Here is a 19,588-nt window from a genome sequence, read left to right on the forward strand (position 1 = left end):
GAAGGGCAGAGAAAGGGCATGTTAGCCACAGATTATTGCCAGCTCACCTTCAGCTCTCACTCTCACTGGCCAAACACCAAAGGTCACTGTGCCTGACAATGGAGGGCTCTCTACTTCCAAGGATTTCCCAAAGCCATTATCGGATAGCCCCCTTGATCAAAATTAGGACTGGAATATTTATAAACCAAATCCGTAGACTGGAGACAAAGTTAGGGACCTCCCGAGGAATAACACTCCTCCTCTCCAGTTGATAATCTCACCTTTTCTTATTGGGAGAAGCCAGTCTGTATGCAAAATACAGATTAAAACTCATCATCACATTGCCCAAATAAATAGACTGGAAGGCTCATCAAAGCAAAACTGAAAACCCTGATTCTTTGACTGCTCGCTGTGGCAGTTTGTGCCATGGGGTTATTATACCCGCTACTGACCCTGCCTTTGGGGGATGGTGTGGAGTCCTTAAGGAGATTACAGAGGAGATGCTGAGACACCGCAGAATTCCTTAAACCTATCATTCAAGACACTAGACTGGTAATAACATTCAGGTTTATTTCTCCTTCTGCATCTGTGGGGTACCCAGAATTATAGAGGGAATTTATGCTATTTTCTTCAGCAGTCATGTTTTCTGGGAGGGGCTTGCTGTAGATAAACTTATTCTGGATTTTATACACAGCTTGAGAACAGTTATTTTGAGTGAATCAAAACCGGAAAGGGCTGGGCGGAGGGCCTAAAGGAAAAGGTGCCAAAGGATCGCCTTCTGGAGCCCTATGAGAAGTAGCTGTGGCTCTGCTGGGAGGCAGCAGGTACCCAGGGAAGCCCAGTGACTAGGCACTAAGGTGGAAAGCCTTGTTGACTGGTGCTTACCCAGCAACAGTGGAGGCAAATACCTCAGGGAAGCAAGCAGCCATCAGAGCATGAACAAGGAAACTCGTGGTAGAAAGTAGCAGATGGGAGCCCTGAACATGGTACAGTCTGGCAAAGGTGGAGATGGGGAGTGGCTGGCGGGAAGCACTGTGAGGGGAAGTGGGATGCATGATGCATCTCTAAGCCACATGGCTGCTCGCTTCCTGACCAGAGGCCAGACACCATCCTCAGACTCTCCGGCTTCTATGAACTTTGGCAGGAAGAGAGTGAGGGGCACTGGTTGTGCACCCCGACTCAGGTTAAGGGGTAATTAAAGAAAGGGAGGCCCAGGTCTGTTGTGCAGGAAAAGGGCGTCTACCGGAAGCGCAAACTGAAAATAAAAAGAGAAGTTGGGTTAATGAATGGATGGATTAATGTACGAAAAAACAAGTTAGAAGAAAACTGTTTCTCATAACGACTAATGGATAAATTAGAATATATAGCTATGTTAGATGATCTTAAGGTCCTATATTGCATTAGCTCCTGGGAACATGCTTTCTTGCTTGTGGCAGCAGTAGTGGTATTAGCTAGCAAAATAATTATCAACAGTCTCAAGAATACGTTCTCTCTTCTTAAGTACTAGGTCCTGACTAATGGCCCCCCACCAGGCAGGCACCTTGCGCAGGAATATCTTCAGGAAATCTCCAGGTGGTCTCCGGCCACTGGACAGAGCACCAGACTCTCAGCTACTAACTGCCTTATCCCACAGGGAAAGCACACAAAGTTCAGATTTCACCTCAGGTAGCCTTTGGAACAGTCCCTGTCAGCTAAATAGGTACTCTGGGGCAAGAGCAGTCCTAATCAGCTAAGTAGCACCCTGGGGCAATAGCTGTTTGGGAAGTGTCTGTTTCACACTAGTTGCCTGAAAACCTGAACTAGGGAAATCTATTACTGGTTTGTGTTCACCTGGCACTTTGACCTTTCCTTCAGTTAAACTTCATCTTTGTGACATAAACAGGGCAAGTAGTATCCATCCCCACATCATATATGAGGAGACTGAGAAACACAGGGAAATCAACTGTCTTGCCCACTCACAAAGAAAAAGACAACCAGAATCAGAGCCTGAATCCCTTGGCCATTTAATTATACCACAGTATCCCTGAGAATGCCTTGGCTGTGGATCTAAGCCCCTATTTTTTACCTGAAGAATACATTTATCTCATTAAATAAAGACTATTAGATATTTGGGAAGGACAGTTAAAAGCATATGCATATGTATGTTTGTATAGTTACTTCCTCAGAGTGAATACATCCATATACCTACACACACGTGAATGGCAATTTATACCAAGAAGACAAATTCTGCCCTGCCTGGTGTGACTCAGTGGATTCAGCGCTGGCCTGCGAACCAAAGGGCTGCCAGTTCGATTCCCAGTCAGGGCACTGGGCCAAGTCCCCAGTTGAGGGCATGCAAGAGGCAAGCGATCTATCACACATCGATGTTTCTCTCCCTTTCTTTCTCCATCCCTTCCCCTCTCTCTAAAAATAAATAAAATTGCCCTGGCTGGCGTAGCTCAGTGGATTGAGTTAGGGCTGCGAACCAAAGCATCGCAGGTTTGATTCCCAGTCAGGGCACATGCCTGGGTTGCGGGCCACGTCCCCAGTGGGGGACACATGAGAGGCAACCACACATTGATGTTTCTCTCTCTTTCTCCCTCCCTTCCCCTCTCTAAAAATAAATAAACAAAATCTAAAAAAAATAAATAAGAATAAAAATAAATAAATAAATAACATCTTTTTTTTTTTAAAAGAATAGGAGTTCTACATTCTTGTTCCAGTTCTGCCACTAACTCACTGTGTGATCCTTGGTTGAATCTCTTAAATTCCTCCTCCATGGTTGAGTCTCTTAAATTCCTCCTCCAACAATTCACAGGATTGTTGTAAGGCTAAAGCAAGACACCATATGAAAAAAACACTTTGAAAAGTATTAGGATGTTATATGAATGCTCATTTCTCATTTAATTTTTTGTCTACTTGCCAGAGGAAGGGAAACCTAAACAACACTGCAAAAGCCTATGTTCTGGGCTTCACAGGAAGGCTGACATATTTTGACACATGCACACTGTTGCATATACCGCGCAGCCTCCAAGAATCGAGGGCCAGTAACCACAGAGATATAGTAGTATCTACAACTGTGTACAGGTCACAGAAGAATTATTTGTCTCACAGTTTCAGACAACCACAAGTAGTATCTCAAGCAATTTCCAAACCAGTAAGGAACAGTAAGCCTCACTCTCCTTACTGAGAGGTGGCCTTTGTGATCTGCCCCAGGAATGAGGGCTTTGGGGAGGAAACAGGCTGCCTTTGCTGCTTTTGGGTCCTACAGAGCCAAGGCATCTCTCTCCCCTGTTTGGTTTGGAACTGCTTTTGTGGTCTTCTGGGGAGAAGCCTGCCAGGAAAAAACTCAACCTACTTGGGTTGAGGTTGGCTGTTCCTGCTGTTTGCTAATTGCCTCTCACTTATAAAGTGAGGCTTTAATTATAGTTTTGCCAGAATTCATTTCAGTAATGGCCACTAACAATGATTTACTCAGGGAAATGTAAACCAAATTGTGTCAAACCATATTAATTCAGCCTCAGTAACTGAGATCTAACTTACCAGAATACACCTTTTCTACTCTCTTCATTAAAATGGGGGAACAAAGAGGACACACGTGAACTGAGCTTCTACAGGTGTCAGACATGCTGCAATATACCGGGCCCACCACAGACGACAGTCTAGGAAGTGATTGTCTTCCTGAATGGAAATCTGCTGCTCAATTCCAGTCAACTAACAGGGGCTCTAAAGGCTTGCCATCAGGCTAGACAATAAATCATTCCATTGTTCTTTTAGGGTTGTTTCCTTTGGCCCAATTTCATGGGCCTTATGTTTCAGATGCCTCTACGGATTTCCTCTCTGGGACTTGTTTGAAAATAGGATATTTTGCCAGCTGTCTAAAGTCCCCAGTGCAATAGCTGCAGCTCTCAGTTTGGTGATGAACAGCGGGCTCTCCATTTAAATCATAAGCTGCATCGGTGAGTAGGGAGAAGCCCTTAATATTTTATATTCCCCAGTCCAAACAAACCAAATGTGAAGGCATTTATGAGACAAGTGGAGTATTCTGAACACTGGGAATTTTATGTTAATAAATTGTTAATTTTGTAGGTGGCATTGTGGCTATGTTTTTTTTTATTTTATTTATTTACTTTTAGAGAGGAAGGGATGGAGAGAGAGAGGTAGAGACACATCTATATGAGAGAGAAACATGGATCGGTTGCCTCTCGCAAGCCCCCAACTGGGGACCTGGCCCGAGACCCAGGCATGTGCCCTGACTGGGAATCAAACCAGTGACCTTTAGGTTCACAGCCGGGGCTCAACCTACTGAGCCACACCAGCCAGGGCTGTTTGTTTTAAAGGGTCATTCATTACCTCTTAAAATGTATGCTAATGTATTTACAGATGAAATAATGTAAGTTTTGCTTTATAATAATCCAGCAGGTTTGGGGTAGTAGATGAAACAGGATCAGCCCCATGTTCATAGCTGTTTGGGGGCTGGGTTGAGGGTGCCTGGACTGCGCTCTGCTGTCCTCTCTTCTTGTGTTCCTGTTTGAAAGTGCCTCTGGTAAAGTTTAAACAATAGTAATAAGCTTAATTGTGTGAAATTAAATGTATTTATGTTCCCTCACTATCTACTACCTGAGTCTCATAGAACAGGTGCTTCATCATTGCTATAGTCAACCTATAAATGACGTGATGCCAGGAGCTACTTTATTCCCTTCTGTAGATACAACACATAGCACTAAGGAACCCATCTCACCAAAGGTAGGTGTTCATGAAACTGGTACTTGTAGAATTAAATGTAAGGAACTCTATAATATCTGAGAGCTCTTAGTTTCTTCCACTTTCACTATAGTTTTTGGGGGGTACAAAGTCAAAAAAATTGGAGAACTTGAACCTTTTGGATAAGAAATTTCCCCCAGAGGGAAACAGAGAAGCAAGTTTCTGTTTGCTCAGAACATTGCCAAACCTGGGGGGCAATGCCACCCTGACAACTGCAAAGCAGGGCTGCTAAACCCATCAATTTCCCTCCTCATCGCAGTCTGGTTAATTTTGAAAGTAATGCTTAGGGCTCTTTAAGAAAGAAATGATGAAACCTGAACCTCAAATATTGATCCACCTTTGCTACCCAGCTGTTCTCTCAGTAGAAGTCTAAAAATATCCCACTTTTAATCCGGTAAGGAAACATTCCACATGTACACTTGAGACCACACCAGACTATTTCTTAATATTCTAAGTCACAAGAGGAAACCAGTTAGGATAATGACGCAGCTTGTTTTATGATTAGATACGTGTGTTGAGAAGGGGTGGGATTTGGGGAGAGGTGTTCTAGGCACCACCGCCAGTTCTACTGAGAGTTAATAAAGCTTACCAGGACCCTGGGTCTCATGCAGCATGCAGCAAACAGCAGAGTTAACTGTAAAACAGTAAGAGCTGATGAAGATGGCATGAACTTGAGGAGAAATCAAATATTATGAGTTCACACAAACAATGAAGAGTTAGAGGTCAAAGGAGGTTAGAAGGAGTAGGAGCGGAGGTGGGGAGGGTGGGCTGGTTAGGATCCCTGAAACACAGGCACTCTTTCTTAACCTCTAAAGGCAGCCAAAGGAAATTTTAAGTACGTGAGTCTATTATATCCAACCACCATCTCTCAGTCAGAAATGCCACTATCACCATGTGTACCCTTATATCCCACCACCGCCATCATCACTCTGGGACCACAGTGACACAGGTCTCACAATGGGTATTTCAGAAATTAGTTAACTGTCTAAGGAATTATATAAGAAGCCCAGGTCTGGGGCCACTTATACAAGTATGAAAGAGGACAGCCTGTTCTGTCAGGTCCTTATTCCTAACATGAGGTGCCACATGCTAGCAAGGTTTTCACCCACTCAGAATTGGAAAAGGGTACCATCACCAGCCCCAAACATTCCTGGAGACTGTAGGGAGAGTCTTCTGCCTGGGGTTGGCAGGGGTGGGGGGGGGGATGGGAGGGCATGAAGTAATTTGAGGCAACTGGGGGAAAACCTGGTCTGGGAGAAACTTCCATTAATAGCGGAATAGAGAATATTTATAGTTTAGTGTCTGTCAGTGGGATCCGAACAAATGAATCTTCTAATTCCCGCAAGCAGTCTGTGAAACTACCCCAGGGATTGACTTAATCAATGCCACAGGGCTATGAAGGCAGCAGGTTACAGCTGGAAGACAAATTTAGACTTTTCTGATCTTAAAAATAGGAATCCATGACTGCTGGCACAACTAACACGCCATGATAGATCAGTTAATATACAGTGTCCCCAAAGAGGCGTTTTTCCTGGCTCGTTGAACTTTATCCATCAAATAATACCAAAAAGAGTTAATTAATCAGTGAATTCTACATATATCATTATGGTTCAGTAACACAAATGTCTAGACTAACTGGTGAAAATGTTCAAATTATACTTTTGAATAAAGAATAGTCAGATTGCAAAACTGAGTGCCTTCAAATATAAAATATTTTAATACTGTACAAAAGTCACTATTTTCTTCCTAAGTGATAAGCCAGGCACAGAGGAAAGGAAGATGTTTCTTTCTTTTGCCAAATATCCAATAATTGAGCCAGGAACAAGTGGCTAAGAATGGAGGGCGATGACCATGGACATCTTTCAGATCCCTAAGCCCCTGTACTAAGGACATTGCCTAACACTCCATCTGAGGGCTTCCCGAGTCACACTGCACAACTACAGAGCGTAAGGGACCAGTGGGTCTTTTCCTGCTGTTGTATAGGTCCCATTAGATAGGCTTTTCTCTTCTCTGGTTCTGGGATGTGGAATGAGGTGGGTGAGGATAATTGGCCCCCCTGGTAATCAGGAGCCCATGCTATCTTACCTCACCAAACACCAGGGGAGAGAGACAGATTGTAAAATCATTTCCCAGGTTGGGGATGGAGCACCCAGAGTATACCAGCATCTGAGGGATCCCCACCAAGTTCTCAGTACCCCAGGCCAGGAACAACTAAACAGTCAAGAGGATGGACAGCAAAGGGGTGAGAAACTGGAACTGGGCTGCAGCCTTCAAGAGCAGCAGTTAAACTGCTGGCTGCAGCTCGTGAGAGCTGGGGCAGAGAGAGGGTGGGCCCACAGGCACAGAGAGGCCAACACCGCAGGCATAGGACGAGAAAGAAGACCTGTAAGCCCAATCGGCTCCAGCCTCTCAGGGAGAGAGCACCCAAAGGTTTCTGTGAAGACTCTCTCCCACTACCCTCTATCTGCCCCTTTTTGTTCATCTCTTTCTTATACCTTTACAGTGCTCATTTGTTTCCTCCCTTCTTTCTACTCTCTCACAGTCCTTTTGCTTTTCCTCTCCTTTCCCTCCGTCTCTTCCTACCTGACTTTGCAGGACTTTCCTAAGTAGGCCAAACAGCGGGCCTGGGCCTCTATGACTTACTCTTGGTCCCCCTAATTCAGGGAATCTGAAGGTCCTGCGGGGACACTGACACCAGTTATAGGTACCCAAACTGGTTGAAGTCCACAGCTCACCTCTATTCACCATCCTCGAGGCCTCCTCAGCCTCCAGGTCCCACCCTGAGGGGATGAGCAAGAGGAGAAAGAAGCCACCACTCCACAGCAGCCTCCCACTTACTTTTTCTTCTCTTTGTCCCTTTTCAGAGTCTGTGAGCCTCCAGCCTGGGAGCCCTGGGACTGGAGCAGCTCGGCTGCCGTCTTTCTCTGTTTGAAAGCATTCACTTCATCATCCAGGGATTTCTTCTTATCCTCCAGCTTCTTCTTCTCGTCCTGGTGTAGTTTCTTCAGACGGTCAAACTTCTCATGCAGCTGGCAAGAAAGCACAGGGAGGTTGGGGGTGTCCCCCGTGAGCAGCTCCCAGCTGAGCCAAGCCCAGGGTGACTGGGGACTTACAACTCTGTAGGACCCTGGGACTTCAAGAGACACTTCTGCCAGAGACAGCTATGATGGCACCAAAAGTTACTGTGTTCTGGATAGTCTCCTCCTGCCATTTTACCTCCAAGTTTCTACTCCTAAATATAGTCAAAGAACTGTGCATTTTGTTTAATCAAACATTTTATTTAAAAGATTTACCACATGGACCCTGGAGGGTATAGCTCAGCTCGTTGGAACATCGCCCTGTAAACTGAAAGATCAAGAAGGGTTCGATTTCCAACCAGGGCACATGCCTGGGTTGTGGGTTCAGTCCCTGGTTGGGGTGCATGGGAAGCAACTGACTGATGTTTTGCTCTCACATCAATGTTTCTCTCCCTCTTTTTCTCCCTCTCTTCCCTCTCTCTAAAAATCAGTAAGAATGTCCCCGAGTGAGGATAAAAAAATAAAATGAGTTACCACGTGGTTAGTAATATCAATTATAATAGTATAACATTTATTGAGTGCTTATTGTAGATCAGGCACTGACTTTTATAAGAACTTTGTATGTATTAACTCATTTAATTGTCACAACACTCCTAGGGGGTAGGTTCTTTTGGTATCTGCATTTTGTGAGGAAATAGAAGGTGAAGGAAGTTAAGGAATTTGCCCAACCAAGGTTCATCCATTCTATAGAGTATTGGATAGTGAGATCTCCCAACATGTTAGGGCCCCTGGCGTTTCTCATCCCCTCCAGTCAGGGAGGATCACCATGGATTACAAAGCGAACCTCAGCAATGCTAAAGCTGATCAAAGGAAATACTTGTTCTTAGACATGGAAAGAGATTTTTTTTAAAACGTTTTACAAAACGGAATGAGTGTGGAAACCTCAGCCTTGACCAAGGGGAGGTTTAATTAGCCCTGAATAGAGCCAGAGACCAGCGAGAATATTCTGTTATGCCACTGTGGTAAGTGGATCATTAGGTACAGGTGATGTCCAGACCAATGTGGCTCAGTTGGTTGGGGGTCATCCCTCAAAGTGAAAGTTCACTCAATTGATTCCCGGTCAGGGCACATGCCTGGGTTGTGTGTTAAGTCCCCTGTTGGGGTACATATAAGAGGCAATTGGTCAATGTTTCTCTCTCTCTTTCTCCCTTCCTCCCTGTCTCTCTAACAATGAATAAATAAAATTTCTTTTAACAAGAGGTATAGGCGGTAACAAACTAGAATGAGATAAACTACCTTAAACAGTAAGAGTAGACCAAGCATAATTTCACTTTTTAAAAAAGATTTTATTAGCCCTGGCTGGCATAGCTCAGTGGATTGAGCGCAGGCTGTGAACCAAAGCATCACAGGTTTGATTCCCAGTCAGGGCACATGCCTGGGTTGCAGGCCATGGCCCCCAGCAACCGCACATTGATGTTTTGCTCCCTTTCTTTCTCCCTCCCTTCCCCTCTGTCTAAAAATAAATAAATAAAACCTTTTAATTGTATTTATAAAATAAATAAATAAATAATTTTATTTAATGGGTAAATTATTATGTATTAATAATTCATTAAATAAATAATTTCATTAAATAAACAATTGTTTGTTTAATAAATTATTTAATTAAAATAAAATCTTTATTTTATAATTATTTTTATAAATAAAATTGTTTATTTATTTTATAAATACAATCTTTATTAAAAAGATTTTATTTCTTTATTTTTAGACAGAGGGGAAGGGAGGGAGAAAGAGAGAGAGTGCAAAACATCAATGTGTGGTTGGCTCTTGTGTGCCCCCTGCAGGGGACCTGGCCCGAAACCCAGGCATGTGCCCTAACTGGGAATCAAACTAGCGATCCTTTGGTTTGCAGCCTGTGCTCAATCCACTGAGCTGCACTAGCCAGGGCCAATTTTTTTTGAGGATTAAAAAGAGAATTTAGGATTCTGTAGCACTTGCAGTATGCCATGAAGGAGGTCAGGTCTCCAGGTCCTAGAGGTATTTGGGACTATCATTTAGTAAGGGGTGATGGATGACAGGCTTGCAGTGTAAACCAGCTTTTACTAGTCCCTTGGAGTAGGGTAGTGGAAGCTCTGCTGATCAGTTGCCTTAACCTGGCTTTTGTCCGTTGGCTTTTCATTCATCTCTCTTTGAGCTCCTCTTACCTCTCCTCCTTAAAGGCCTAGGTGACATTTGTTTTTGAAAAATGAAACTGAAATAAAATCAATACCCTCATTCTGGGCTTCAGTGATAACCCTAGAGAGTCATAGCAGATTACCAGGAAAGAGACTTGGGAAGAAATTAAGTGCTTCTGTTCATCATGGGTCTCAAGGCCCAGAGAGGGGAAGCAATTGTTCATGTGACCCAGACTGTAGTTGAGGCCACTGCATTGGGCAGCAGTGGGTGGAGTGGTAGGGAGACCTAGGAGGCAAGGCAACAGTTAGAGGACTAACCGTACTCTATTAGGCCTGGCTTGAGTAATGAAAACCCCAGAGGGACCATTAAACTGTAGTTTAAAAACGTGCTAGAGCCACACAGATGTTTCTTTAATGCCACCATGAAATGTAACAGAATATCCAAATGACTAGGGAAGTGCCCCAGCTGTTACTGTTTTAGGTTTTAATAAGGTACCCAGGAATGCCTGGAACCATCTTTCCCCATGGCCATCAGAGCAGTTGGGATGGGGCAGGGCAGTCAAGAAAGTCATCAATTATCGCTACTGAGCTCCAAAGTCCCAGAAGAGAGAAAAGAATCAGTTCACACCTGTCCCCAAGAGGCTGTGTGAGGTCTTGACTTTTGAGCAGTGCTGCGCAATAGAACCTTCTGCGGCAGTGGAAATGTTCTGTATCTGTCCTGTCCAATACCATAGCCACTAGTCACATGAGGATTGAGCATTTGAAATGCAGCTAATGTGACTGAGGAACTGAGTTTTAAATTTTATTTAATTTTACTTAATTTCTATTTCAATAGCCACATGTGGCTAGTGGCTACCAGATGGACTGCACTGCTGTAGAGAATTCAGTAACACAGAATGACTAAACACCCTGGCTTTGGGGAATGAGAAACCAAGGAAACACAGATGTCTTGCAGCTCTCTCTGTGCCAGCCAAGGCAGGGCTGCACGTGCTGTGCCCCGTTCTTACCCGGAGGCTGCAAGGCTCTGGCTGGCTGTGCTGTTGGGGCAGAAGCCCCTGAGGTGCCCAAGCTCAGCCAATTTTCCCTTCCCACCTATCACCCAGGCTCACATTTACCTCTTTCTCTGCCTCTTTGAGTTCAGCTTCTTTCTCTTTGACTCTCTGGACAAACATCTGTCTCATCTCCTCTTCCTTTTTCTGGAGCTCTCCTAGGAACTCATTCCTTTTGGCCTCATATGTCTCCTGTAAACTGCAAACATGGTCAGGTTACTTCCCCTGCCTTTGGAATGGCTCCTAGTTGATGAACACTTACCCCAGTGGTCCTCCCTGGGTTCTCCTACCCTCCTTTCCCGATTTTGGGACAGGTGCAAAAACAGTACCACAAAGCTGTGGGCAGCTGGCTTGGCATGTGACAGCAGAATCACAGGGCTGCTTGAACGTAATGGGGTAGCCCTGGGGACCTTGAGAGATATTTAGAACTGGCAGTGACTTAGAACATCTGCTTCTATACTCTCATTTTACAGGTGAGCAAACAGGCCCAGAGAGGTAGGTGACTTGCTCTCAAGACCACACAGCTACTTAGAGTCAGAAGTAGGACCAGAAACTGGGCCTTTTGTCTTTTACTGTGGATCTGCCCACTCCACTCCGCTGCCAGGTCCTGGCTCTGAAACTGACCACATTAATGAACTCTTGTAATAAACACTTGGTGAGACTCCACCATGTGCTAAACACAAGACCGAGTGACAGTAATGCTAGTCACTCAACATCTACAGCAACAGCCATTATGCCTGCCATCAAGGAACTCACAGTTTGGTGGGAGATGCCTAGGCTAAATCTCCCTGCCCCAGGCCTGGACTTGGTTTTAAATAGGCATTAACCTGGTGAAAAAGAGGAAGAATTGTGCTCCGAGGAGAGCAGCATGTGGAAAAGCACATGTGGAGAGAGACTGCCATACTGGGGGGGCCATGCACAGTCCAACACGGCTGGAATAAGCTGTGGAGCAGTGGGATATGAAGTTCCTCAGTCTGGCAAGAGAAAGCAGATGCTGGATGCCATACAAGACTTGGACATTTATCCATGGTAAGGTTTTAAGCAGGAAGACTGACTTGATCCACTTTGAAAATGAGAAAGACCACTCTGGCTGTTGCATAAAGGACAGACTTCCCAACAATCCAAGTATGAAATGACAGGATCTTAATGTTAAGAACTGGCAAGGAATGGGGGACCTGAGGTACCTAGAGGAATAGTAAGGGGACAGAACTCCCGGGACTTAGGACTCAAAGATTATTCTGTTTTGTTTTGTTTTTTTGGCTTGGGCAAGCCGGTGAATGAATGGTGGTGCCATGAGCTGCAACACGGAACACTGGAGAAGTATGGTTAAGAGGGAAGAAGGTGACTTAAATTTTAGACAACCTGAGTTTCAAGAGCGTTACCTATGGAATGTCTGAGTGAAAACATGCAGGGTATAGTTAGATCAATGGGTTTAGAGGTGAAACATTAGATTTTAGTCTGGGATTCACCTATTTCTAGGCAGTAGTTAGGGCTGTGAGAGGAGAAATACCCAGCTGCAAAGAGAATAGAGAGTAAAAGAACCAGAGACCCTAGGAAAAGAATCCTGGAGCACAACATTTAAAGAAGTAAGCTGAGGAAAATGAGCCTGCCAATGAAGCTGAGAAGGAGTAGCAAGAGACAGAGGACTGAAACCAGCCAAACCAGTGGTAGAAAGCCAAAGGCAGAGAGAACTTCAGGAAGGAGGCAACAAGGAGGAGTATCAAACACTGAGATTAAAAAAAAAAAAAGACGAGACTTAGAGGCCACAATGTAACTGGCCATGAGCGTGTGATTGCTGACCTTGGAGGGAGGCATTTCAGTGACATGGTGGGGTCAGAAGTCAATAAATACAGAGCAACTCTTTCTCTTTCCTGTAAGAGCAGAATTTCTTGACAAGACAGAGGCTGGTGAGGAGGAGCAGTTAAGGGTGAGTTTCTTTAGGATGATAATATTTGCATGCAACATGAGCCAGCAGAGGAGTGCAGAGGGCAAAGACACAGGTAACGGGTGTGCAGGATGGAGCAAAGGAAGAGGGGAGGGGGCTAGAAGAACAGCTAGAGGCACACCTTCCACAGACGCAGATTAAAGCAGGTGGAGAGGAAGGATAGAGAAAACTAAGGAAGCACCCAATGGAGAGACAAGCACACCTTCCTCCAACCCTGGAAGCTCCAGTGGCCTCTGTCCCTGAAGGGGACTACCTGCCCCTCCACAATGAGGCAACCCTGAAGGACTGGCTATGCTTTACCCCCAGGCCGGGTTTCCACTGTGAGCAGGTACTGTGGATCTCAAAGGCTATGTGATAGCCTTCTTAGCCCAAAGCCTCCCCGTCACTTGCTTATCAAGTCCTTACATTTCGAGAAAGGAGACCAAGCTCTGGTAAATAGCAACACACGGTCATTTAAAATGTGGGACTTATATCAGGTATCAAGATCAGACACTTGTACTTCACACATTGCTCCTATTAACAGAGTAAACTGCTTTCAAAACCATTCCTCTTCTCTGGAAGCATCTTAGATTCTGATTTAAGAAGTATGAAAAAAAGCAGTATGTCAATAATTATTAACATCCTCTGGTCAAAACAAAACTTGTACTTGACAGTGACTGAAGAGCCTAAAGTTCATCGATATATGTACAATGACTACTACTTGATCCCATCTGGATTTGGTAATGGGCTGGAGGGTAAAGAACACACTGGATACTGGACAGAGCAGCAGGAGCCTGATGAAGAAAGTGGGGCATATGCCAGGCATGAGCTGCCGTTCTGGGGAAGAAGGCCCCAGCTTAGGGTCCCCCCTTCGGTAGAGCTGGCTGCAGCTGCTGTGTGTACACACTTGTAGCAGTGAGATCGTTGACCTTGCTAGGCCTATGGGTCTCCTCCCTGACCCACTGCTCACCAAGCCCACCTGGCCACAGCTCCGCCGGGAAGGCAGAGAGGGACTGGAAGGTAAAATTGGCAAGTGACTGAGTTGTGCTGCTCTTGGTCTCAGCACCTGTGTGCTAATCCCCTGTGGATGCTCTAGGGTGAAGCTTCCCCATACCCTGGGCTGGCTGGGCTAAGCTGGGCTGAAGTGGTGTGTGAGAGATACCTGAAGGGTTTGCTGTCGGGATCAGTGTCCTTGAAGCCCATCTCCTCCAGCTTGCAGCGGCGGTACAGCTCATAGTGCCGGCTGTGGGTCTGCTCCCGGAGGTCCTCCATGTTGACCCGAATTAGCATCTCCCGCAGCTTCACAAAGTCACAGTGGGCCTCGTTTTCAACTGCATAGCATGGGTTGGGAGATTAATAGTATATTGATAGGAAGGCCAGAAGAAGCAGAAATGGTGAAATGAGAGGCGGAATGTCTTACAGCGATATCGCCTTTCGATCTGTATGCAGATCTTGCAAATTTGACTGCCTCCTGATTTACTTTTCTACTGCTAAGGCAAATGAAAACTTACAAACAAGAATGATGGTAATAGAAAACTGCAAAACCATAAAAAAAATCTCCCCAGACATTCAGGAGCACCTCAACCTCAGTTCACCAATCAGACACTCACAGGAGTGCTTGCCCTGCACCACTTTTAGGACAATGGCACATGCACATTCAGCCACTTGTCCAATAAATACTTGTGGAATCTTTGTTCCCAGTACTGCATGAGGCATTGGGAATTCAGAAACAAAGTCATGGAGTCTTGTCCTCAGCAGTTTAGTGGAAGAACAGATGCAAACAGACGAATTCAATACAATACAAAAATTACAAAAACAAAGGTAGACAGCCCAGGTGCAATAAAATCCCAGAAGAGGAGGGGACCTAAGAGCTCATGGGAGAGTGAAGGGTTCAACCAGAGAGGCAACCACTATGATGACTCTCTAAGGAAGAATAGAAATTTATCAGGCAGAGGAGGGAATAGGTTTTACAAGGTCTCGATGAGATTAGGCAAGGTTACAAAGTTATTAAATTGCAGGGTTAGGATTCCAGTCCAGGTCATATAAAGCAGGGGGAAAGGCCATAACCAGGTGTCAAAGTCCCCAAAAACTATGGGGAAAGAACTAAGAAATCAATAGTTGACAGTGACAAGGAGGGGTATGGCCCATCTGGATGGGAGAAGCTTCAAAGGAGGTGTTTCTTACAGGGTGGATAATGGCCTGACAGCAGCAATAGTGACTGGGATGGATTGGACCCCACTTTGTAGCCTGACTGGACAAACCCCATCCTCAAAAGAGTGTGGCAAAGGTCTGCATTTGGGGCAGTAGCTAAGAAGGACAGAGATGTGGACCAAATCATAGCAATGTAGATTTCTGGTGGGAACATAAGGTTGTGAGCAGTGCTCTGGCACGTATCTCCAAATATGGCTCCACTGTGTCCGAGTGGGAGTGTCTAGCCTGACCATGTGGGGATGGAGAGGTCTGAGATGATGAACAGGCCCACTCACCCCAGATTCTGTTTTTCAGGTTGTGGGAGAAGGTAGTAGGGGCAGGGAGGGGTCCAGGATGACAGAGTGAGCACAGTCACAAGTCAGCAATCTTCCGAAGCCCAAATTAGCTTACAGAACCCCTCTGCTTAAGGCCCGTTGCCTTTGGGATAAAACCTCATGTCAGAGAACAGAAGCTAATATCAACAATTGCTTCAGTCAGGCAACTTTTCAGGACCATCTCTTCTTCCATCTCTGGACAGTGATCCCTGCTGGTCAGTAAGGAGTGACTCTAATGCCCCCATAGGCTACCCAAACAATACACAGCTTCTTCCTCACCCAAATACAACAGTGAACCCTGGCTTACAAGAAAAAAAGTTCAAAAACTGCTTTCTTCATTAGTTGTGCGGTGGTCTAAGTTGGAGGAAGTCACTGGAAGAACCATGCCTGCTGGCTTCTCCTCGTGTCACCTCAGGCTCTTGTCTCTTAGAACACAAATTCATTCCCTGTGTTGGACTGTTGCTTCAGCAACCATTTGCAAATGTTCCCAATGGAGCATACCCAGCCACAAATAGCAGAGAAGTCCAAAACCTAGCACAACTCTGACAACCAGTCTACTTTTACCCATGGAAAATTCCAGTAGTGCTATAGGGTCACTGGTGTCTTATAAGACATATATATATATATTGTCTACTTATTTAGTTCTGTCTACTTTTGAAATTCATGTAAATGGGAATCATACAACATGTACTCTTCTATCACTTATTTAGCTCAGCCCTTCTGAGATGTATTCATATAGATGTAACTATAACCCATTCATTTTCTTCTATTAATTTTTAAGTATATTCTATTGATTATGCTATTACACTTGTCCCATTCCCCCTCTTCATTCCCCTCCACCCTGCACACCCTCTCCCACCCATTCCCCTGCTTTAGTTCATGTCCTTGTGTCATAAGTTCTTTAGCTTCTACATTTCCCATACTATTCTTGCCCTCCCCTGTCTATTTGCTACCTACCATCTATGCTACTTACTCTCTGTACCTTTCCCCCTTCTCTCCTCCTCCCACTCCCCTGTTGCTAACCCTCCATGTGATCTCCATTTCTGTGCTTTGGGTCCTGTTCTAGTTGTTTGCTTAGTTTCTTTTGGTTTTTGTTTTAGGTGTGGTTGTTAATAATTGTGAGTTTGCTGTCATTTCACTATACATGTTTTTATCTTCTTTTTCTTAGATAAGTCCCTTTAACATTTCATAAAATAAGGGCTTGGTGAGGATGAACTCCTTTAACTTGACCTTATCTGAGAAGCACTTTATCTGCCCTTCCATTCTAAATGAAAGCTTTGCTGGATAGAGTAATCTTGGGTGCAGGTCCTTGTTTTTCATGACTTGGAACACTTCTTTCCAGCCCCTTCTTGTCTGTAAGGTCTCTTTTGAGAAATCAGCTGACAGTCTTATGGGCACTCCTTTGCAGGTAACTGTCTCCTTTTCTCTTGCTGCTTCTAGGATTCTCTCCTTCATTTTAATCTTGGCTAATGTAATGATGACGTGCTTTGGTGTGTTCCTCCTTGGGTCCAACTTCTTTGGGACTCTCTGAGCTTCCTGGACTTCCTGGAAGTCTATTTCCTTTGCCAGATTGGGGAAGTTCTCCTTTATTATTTGTTCAAATAACTTTTCCACTTGTTGCTCTGCCTCTTCTCCTTCTGGTACCCCTATAATTCAGATGTTGGAACATTTATAGATGTCCTGGAGATTCCTAAGCCTCTCTTCATTTTTTTTTTTAATTCTTGTTGCTTCACTCTTTTCTGTTGGTTGTTTCTTTCTTCCTTCTGGTCCACTCCATTGATTTGAGCCCCAGTTTCCTTCCCATCACTGTTGGTTCCCTGTGCATTTTCCTTCATTTCTCTTAGCGTAGCCTTCATTTTTTCATTTAATTTGTGACCAAAATCAACCAATTCTGTGAGCATCCTGATCACCAGTGTTTTGAACTGCGCATCTGATAGGTTGGCTATCTGTTCGTCACTTAGTTTTATTTGCTCTGGAGCTTTGATCTGTTCTTCCATTTGGGCCTTTTTTTTTTTTTGTCTTGTCGTGCCTGTTACATATGAGGGCAAGAGCCTTGGGTGCTCACCAGGACAGGGCAACCCAGTTGCTGGGCTGTGACACACAGTATATGGGGCAGGGGTCCAAGAGAGAATAATGGTGCTTGCTCCACTCTCTGTTGAATTTCAGTCCCTTCCACTGCTTCCCCCAAGCACACTGGGCCCTTCTGGTGCTGATTCACCAGTGGGTGGGTTTGTGTACATTCCTAGGACCCTGTGGGTTTCTCCAACGAACTCTCCTGTGAGGCTGGGAGTCTTTCTCGACACCTCAACTCCCACAGGTATTTTCAGTTGGTGATTTGAGGCTTTATTTCCTGGCACTCGGACCCTGGGTTGTGCAGTCTGTCTGGCTCCCCAGTTTCTCCTGGTTCATCTCCTGGTCAGCCAGTCACCTTGCACGCAGTGCCTCACTTCACGATTGCCGCCTCTCTGGGTCTGCCCATTGCCACCCCGCGCCCAGGGTCCACCCGCTGTGTCTTGCGCGTCCTGGGTTTGTCAGGTGCTGCCTTGTGCACGCCCGGTGCCACCACTTTTTTTGCCATGACCCCTCTCCGCCCCTCGTACCAGTCTGGATAAATGTGTCTATTTTAACTCCTTGGTTGTCGGACTTCCATACAGGTCAATTTTCTGTCAGTTCTGGTTGTTATTTTGTTTCTAAATTGTTGTTGTCCTTATCTTGGTTGTGCGAGGAGGCACAGTGTGTCTACCTACGCCTCCATCTTGGCCGGAAGTTCCCATTCATTTTCATTGCAGTGTAGTATCTCATTACATGAACATCTCGCAATTCATCCATTTATTTTTAATGGATATCTGAGTTGTTTCTAATTATTCACTATTAGGAGCAACACTGCTTTGAACACTGTTGTCAGCCTCCTGGTGCACTCAGACAAGTACACATGGTCTTCCCACCTTGCTCCAGTACAAGTTTGGAACTGGTCCCCCAGTGCCTGGGGTCAGGCAATGCAACAGACAGAAAGGGCTCCCTGTCTCTTGGAAATTCACTCACCCTGCACGGTGCCCCAAGGATACTGCCGAGCCTTCATCATCTTGTTGCCTATCTTCAGTTCTTCTGTGCTGCCAATGACAGCAAAAGGCAGGTGGGCCTGAAATAGAAGGCAAACAAAAGCTCAGAACTCAAGGAGAAAGGCACAGCTCCTACAATGCAACTGCTGCTCACCTCCTGGGCCTCAGGCCCTCAGCACTACAGTGTCCCTCACTGTTGTCAACATCAAGAGGTATTTCTTAAACTCCTGAGCTGTCTGGGGATAAGAGGTCTAGTCCAGACTTCTGCTGTTCAGAGACTCACAATAAAAGGTAACAATGACATGGTTGAATACATAGGGAACAGACAAAGACAGAAAATCAATAGAATAATAAGCAGATACACAGATTAGCTAGCTCTTCAGTATTTACAGTTGCTGAGGGGAAGAGCCTTTGAAAGGTGGCTGAGTGGGATGAGAGGGGCTATGTGTGGCTCAAGAGGTTAAAGGAGAACAAGAGTACTGGGAGTGCTGGCCCTCCCCCTTCCCCAGAGTGTGAGCCCTGAGAATAGGTATATACTGAAACCACACTGCTGACTGAACTGTGTGCACTTTGTTCTCTTCTTTCCCTGGAGCAAGAGCTCACACTGAACTCTTAAGCCTAGAAGTCCGTAAATATTCATCCACATGCCCATGACCATGCTGGGTTTTGTTTTAGGTCCTGTAAAAGAGACAAAAGAAGTAAGAGACATACTCCCTCACCCTCTGGGAGCTTACAATCCTGCTGGGGATGCTAGATTTACATATCCCAAAATATATGACAGAATATGACCAAGGGCTCAAATGCATGCTCTGGTGCCCTGCACACACTAGGCGCTTCATAAAATACTCCTTGAATGGCAGTGGCAAGGCCATGGAAATAGTAGAGAAGAAAGACCAAGTACAAACAGGGGTCTGAGCTTGGTGCTTGCAGGGCCTGATGAGGAGGGAGGCCTGGCTAATGTAGGCTTCATGCATCAGAGCAGAGGCAGCTGTCCCCACTTGGCAGTGTGGGGCCTGGGAAAGCAGCCCTTCTGCAAGGAGCAAGCAGCCCAGATTATAAGTGCTGAGTGACCACTGGCCAAATGGAACCACTGAATAACTACTGTTTATAATCCAGGTGAT

At 45.2% G+C, this 19,588-nt stretch overlaps 1 protein-coding gene across 6 annotated transcripts in view; it reads right to left on the reverse strand.

Annotated features, from left to right (window-relative positions):
- Positions 1–19,588, reverse strand: part of SEPTIN6 (septin 6) — a 69,139-nt gene that overhangs the window by 3,139 nt on the left and 46,412 nt on the right. For 4 of the 6 annotated variants that reach the window (XM_045817495.1, XM_045817497.1, XM_045817498.1 and 1 more), the window contains 4 exons: positions 18,451–18,547; positions 14,046–14,214; positions 11,026–11,158; positions 7,561–7,751 (listed from right to left, as the gene is read on the reverse strand). In XM_045817495.1, coding sequence (XP_045673451.1) covers positions 7,561–7,751; positions 11,026–11,158; positions 14,046–14,214; positions 18,451–18,547 — 590 coding nt within the window. Of the gene's footprint in view, positions 1–528; positions 1,235–5,311; positions 5,357–7,560; positions 7,752–11,025; positions 11,159–14,045; positions 14,215–18,450; positions 18,548–19,588 lie in introns of those variants that run through there. The other 2 variants (XM_045817496.1, XM_045817494.1) reach the window with 2 other exon arrangements.

The sequence above is a fragment of the Phyllostomus hastatus genome, unplaced genomic scaffold, assembly GCF_019186645.2.
Source record: "Phyllostomus hastatus isolate PE091 unplaced genomic scaffold, TTU_PhHast_1.1 phas_scaffold_28, whole genome shotgun sequence".
NCBI classification, from domain to species: domain Eukaryota; kingdom Metazoa; phylum Chordata; class Mammalia; order Chiroptera; family Phyllostomidae; genus Phyllostomus; species Phyllostomus hastatus.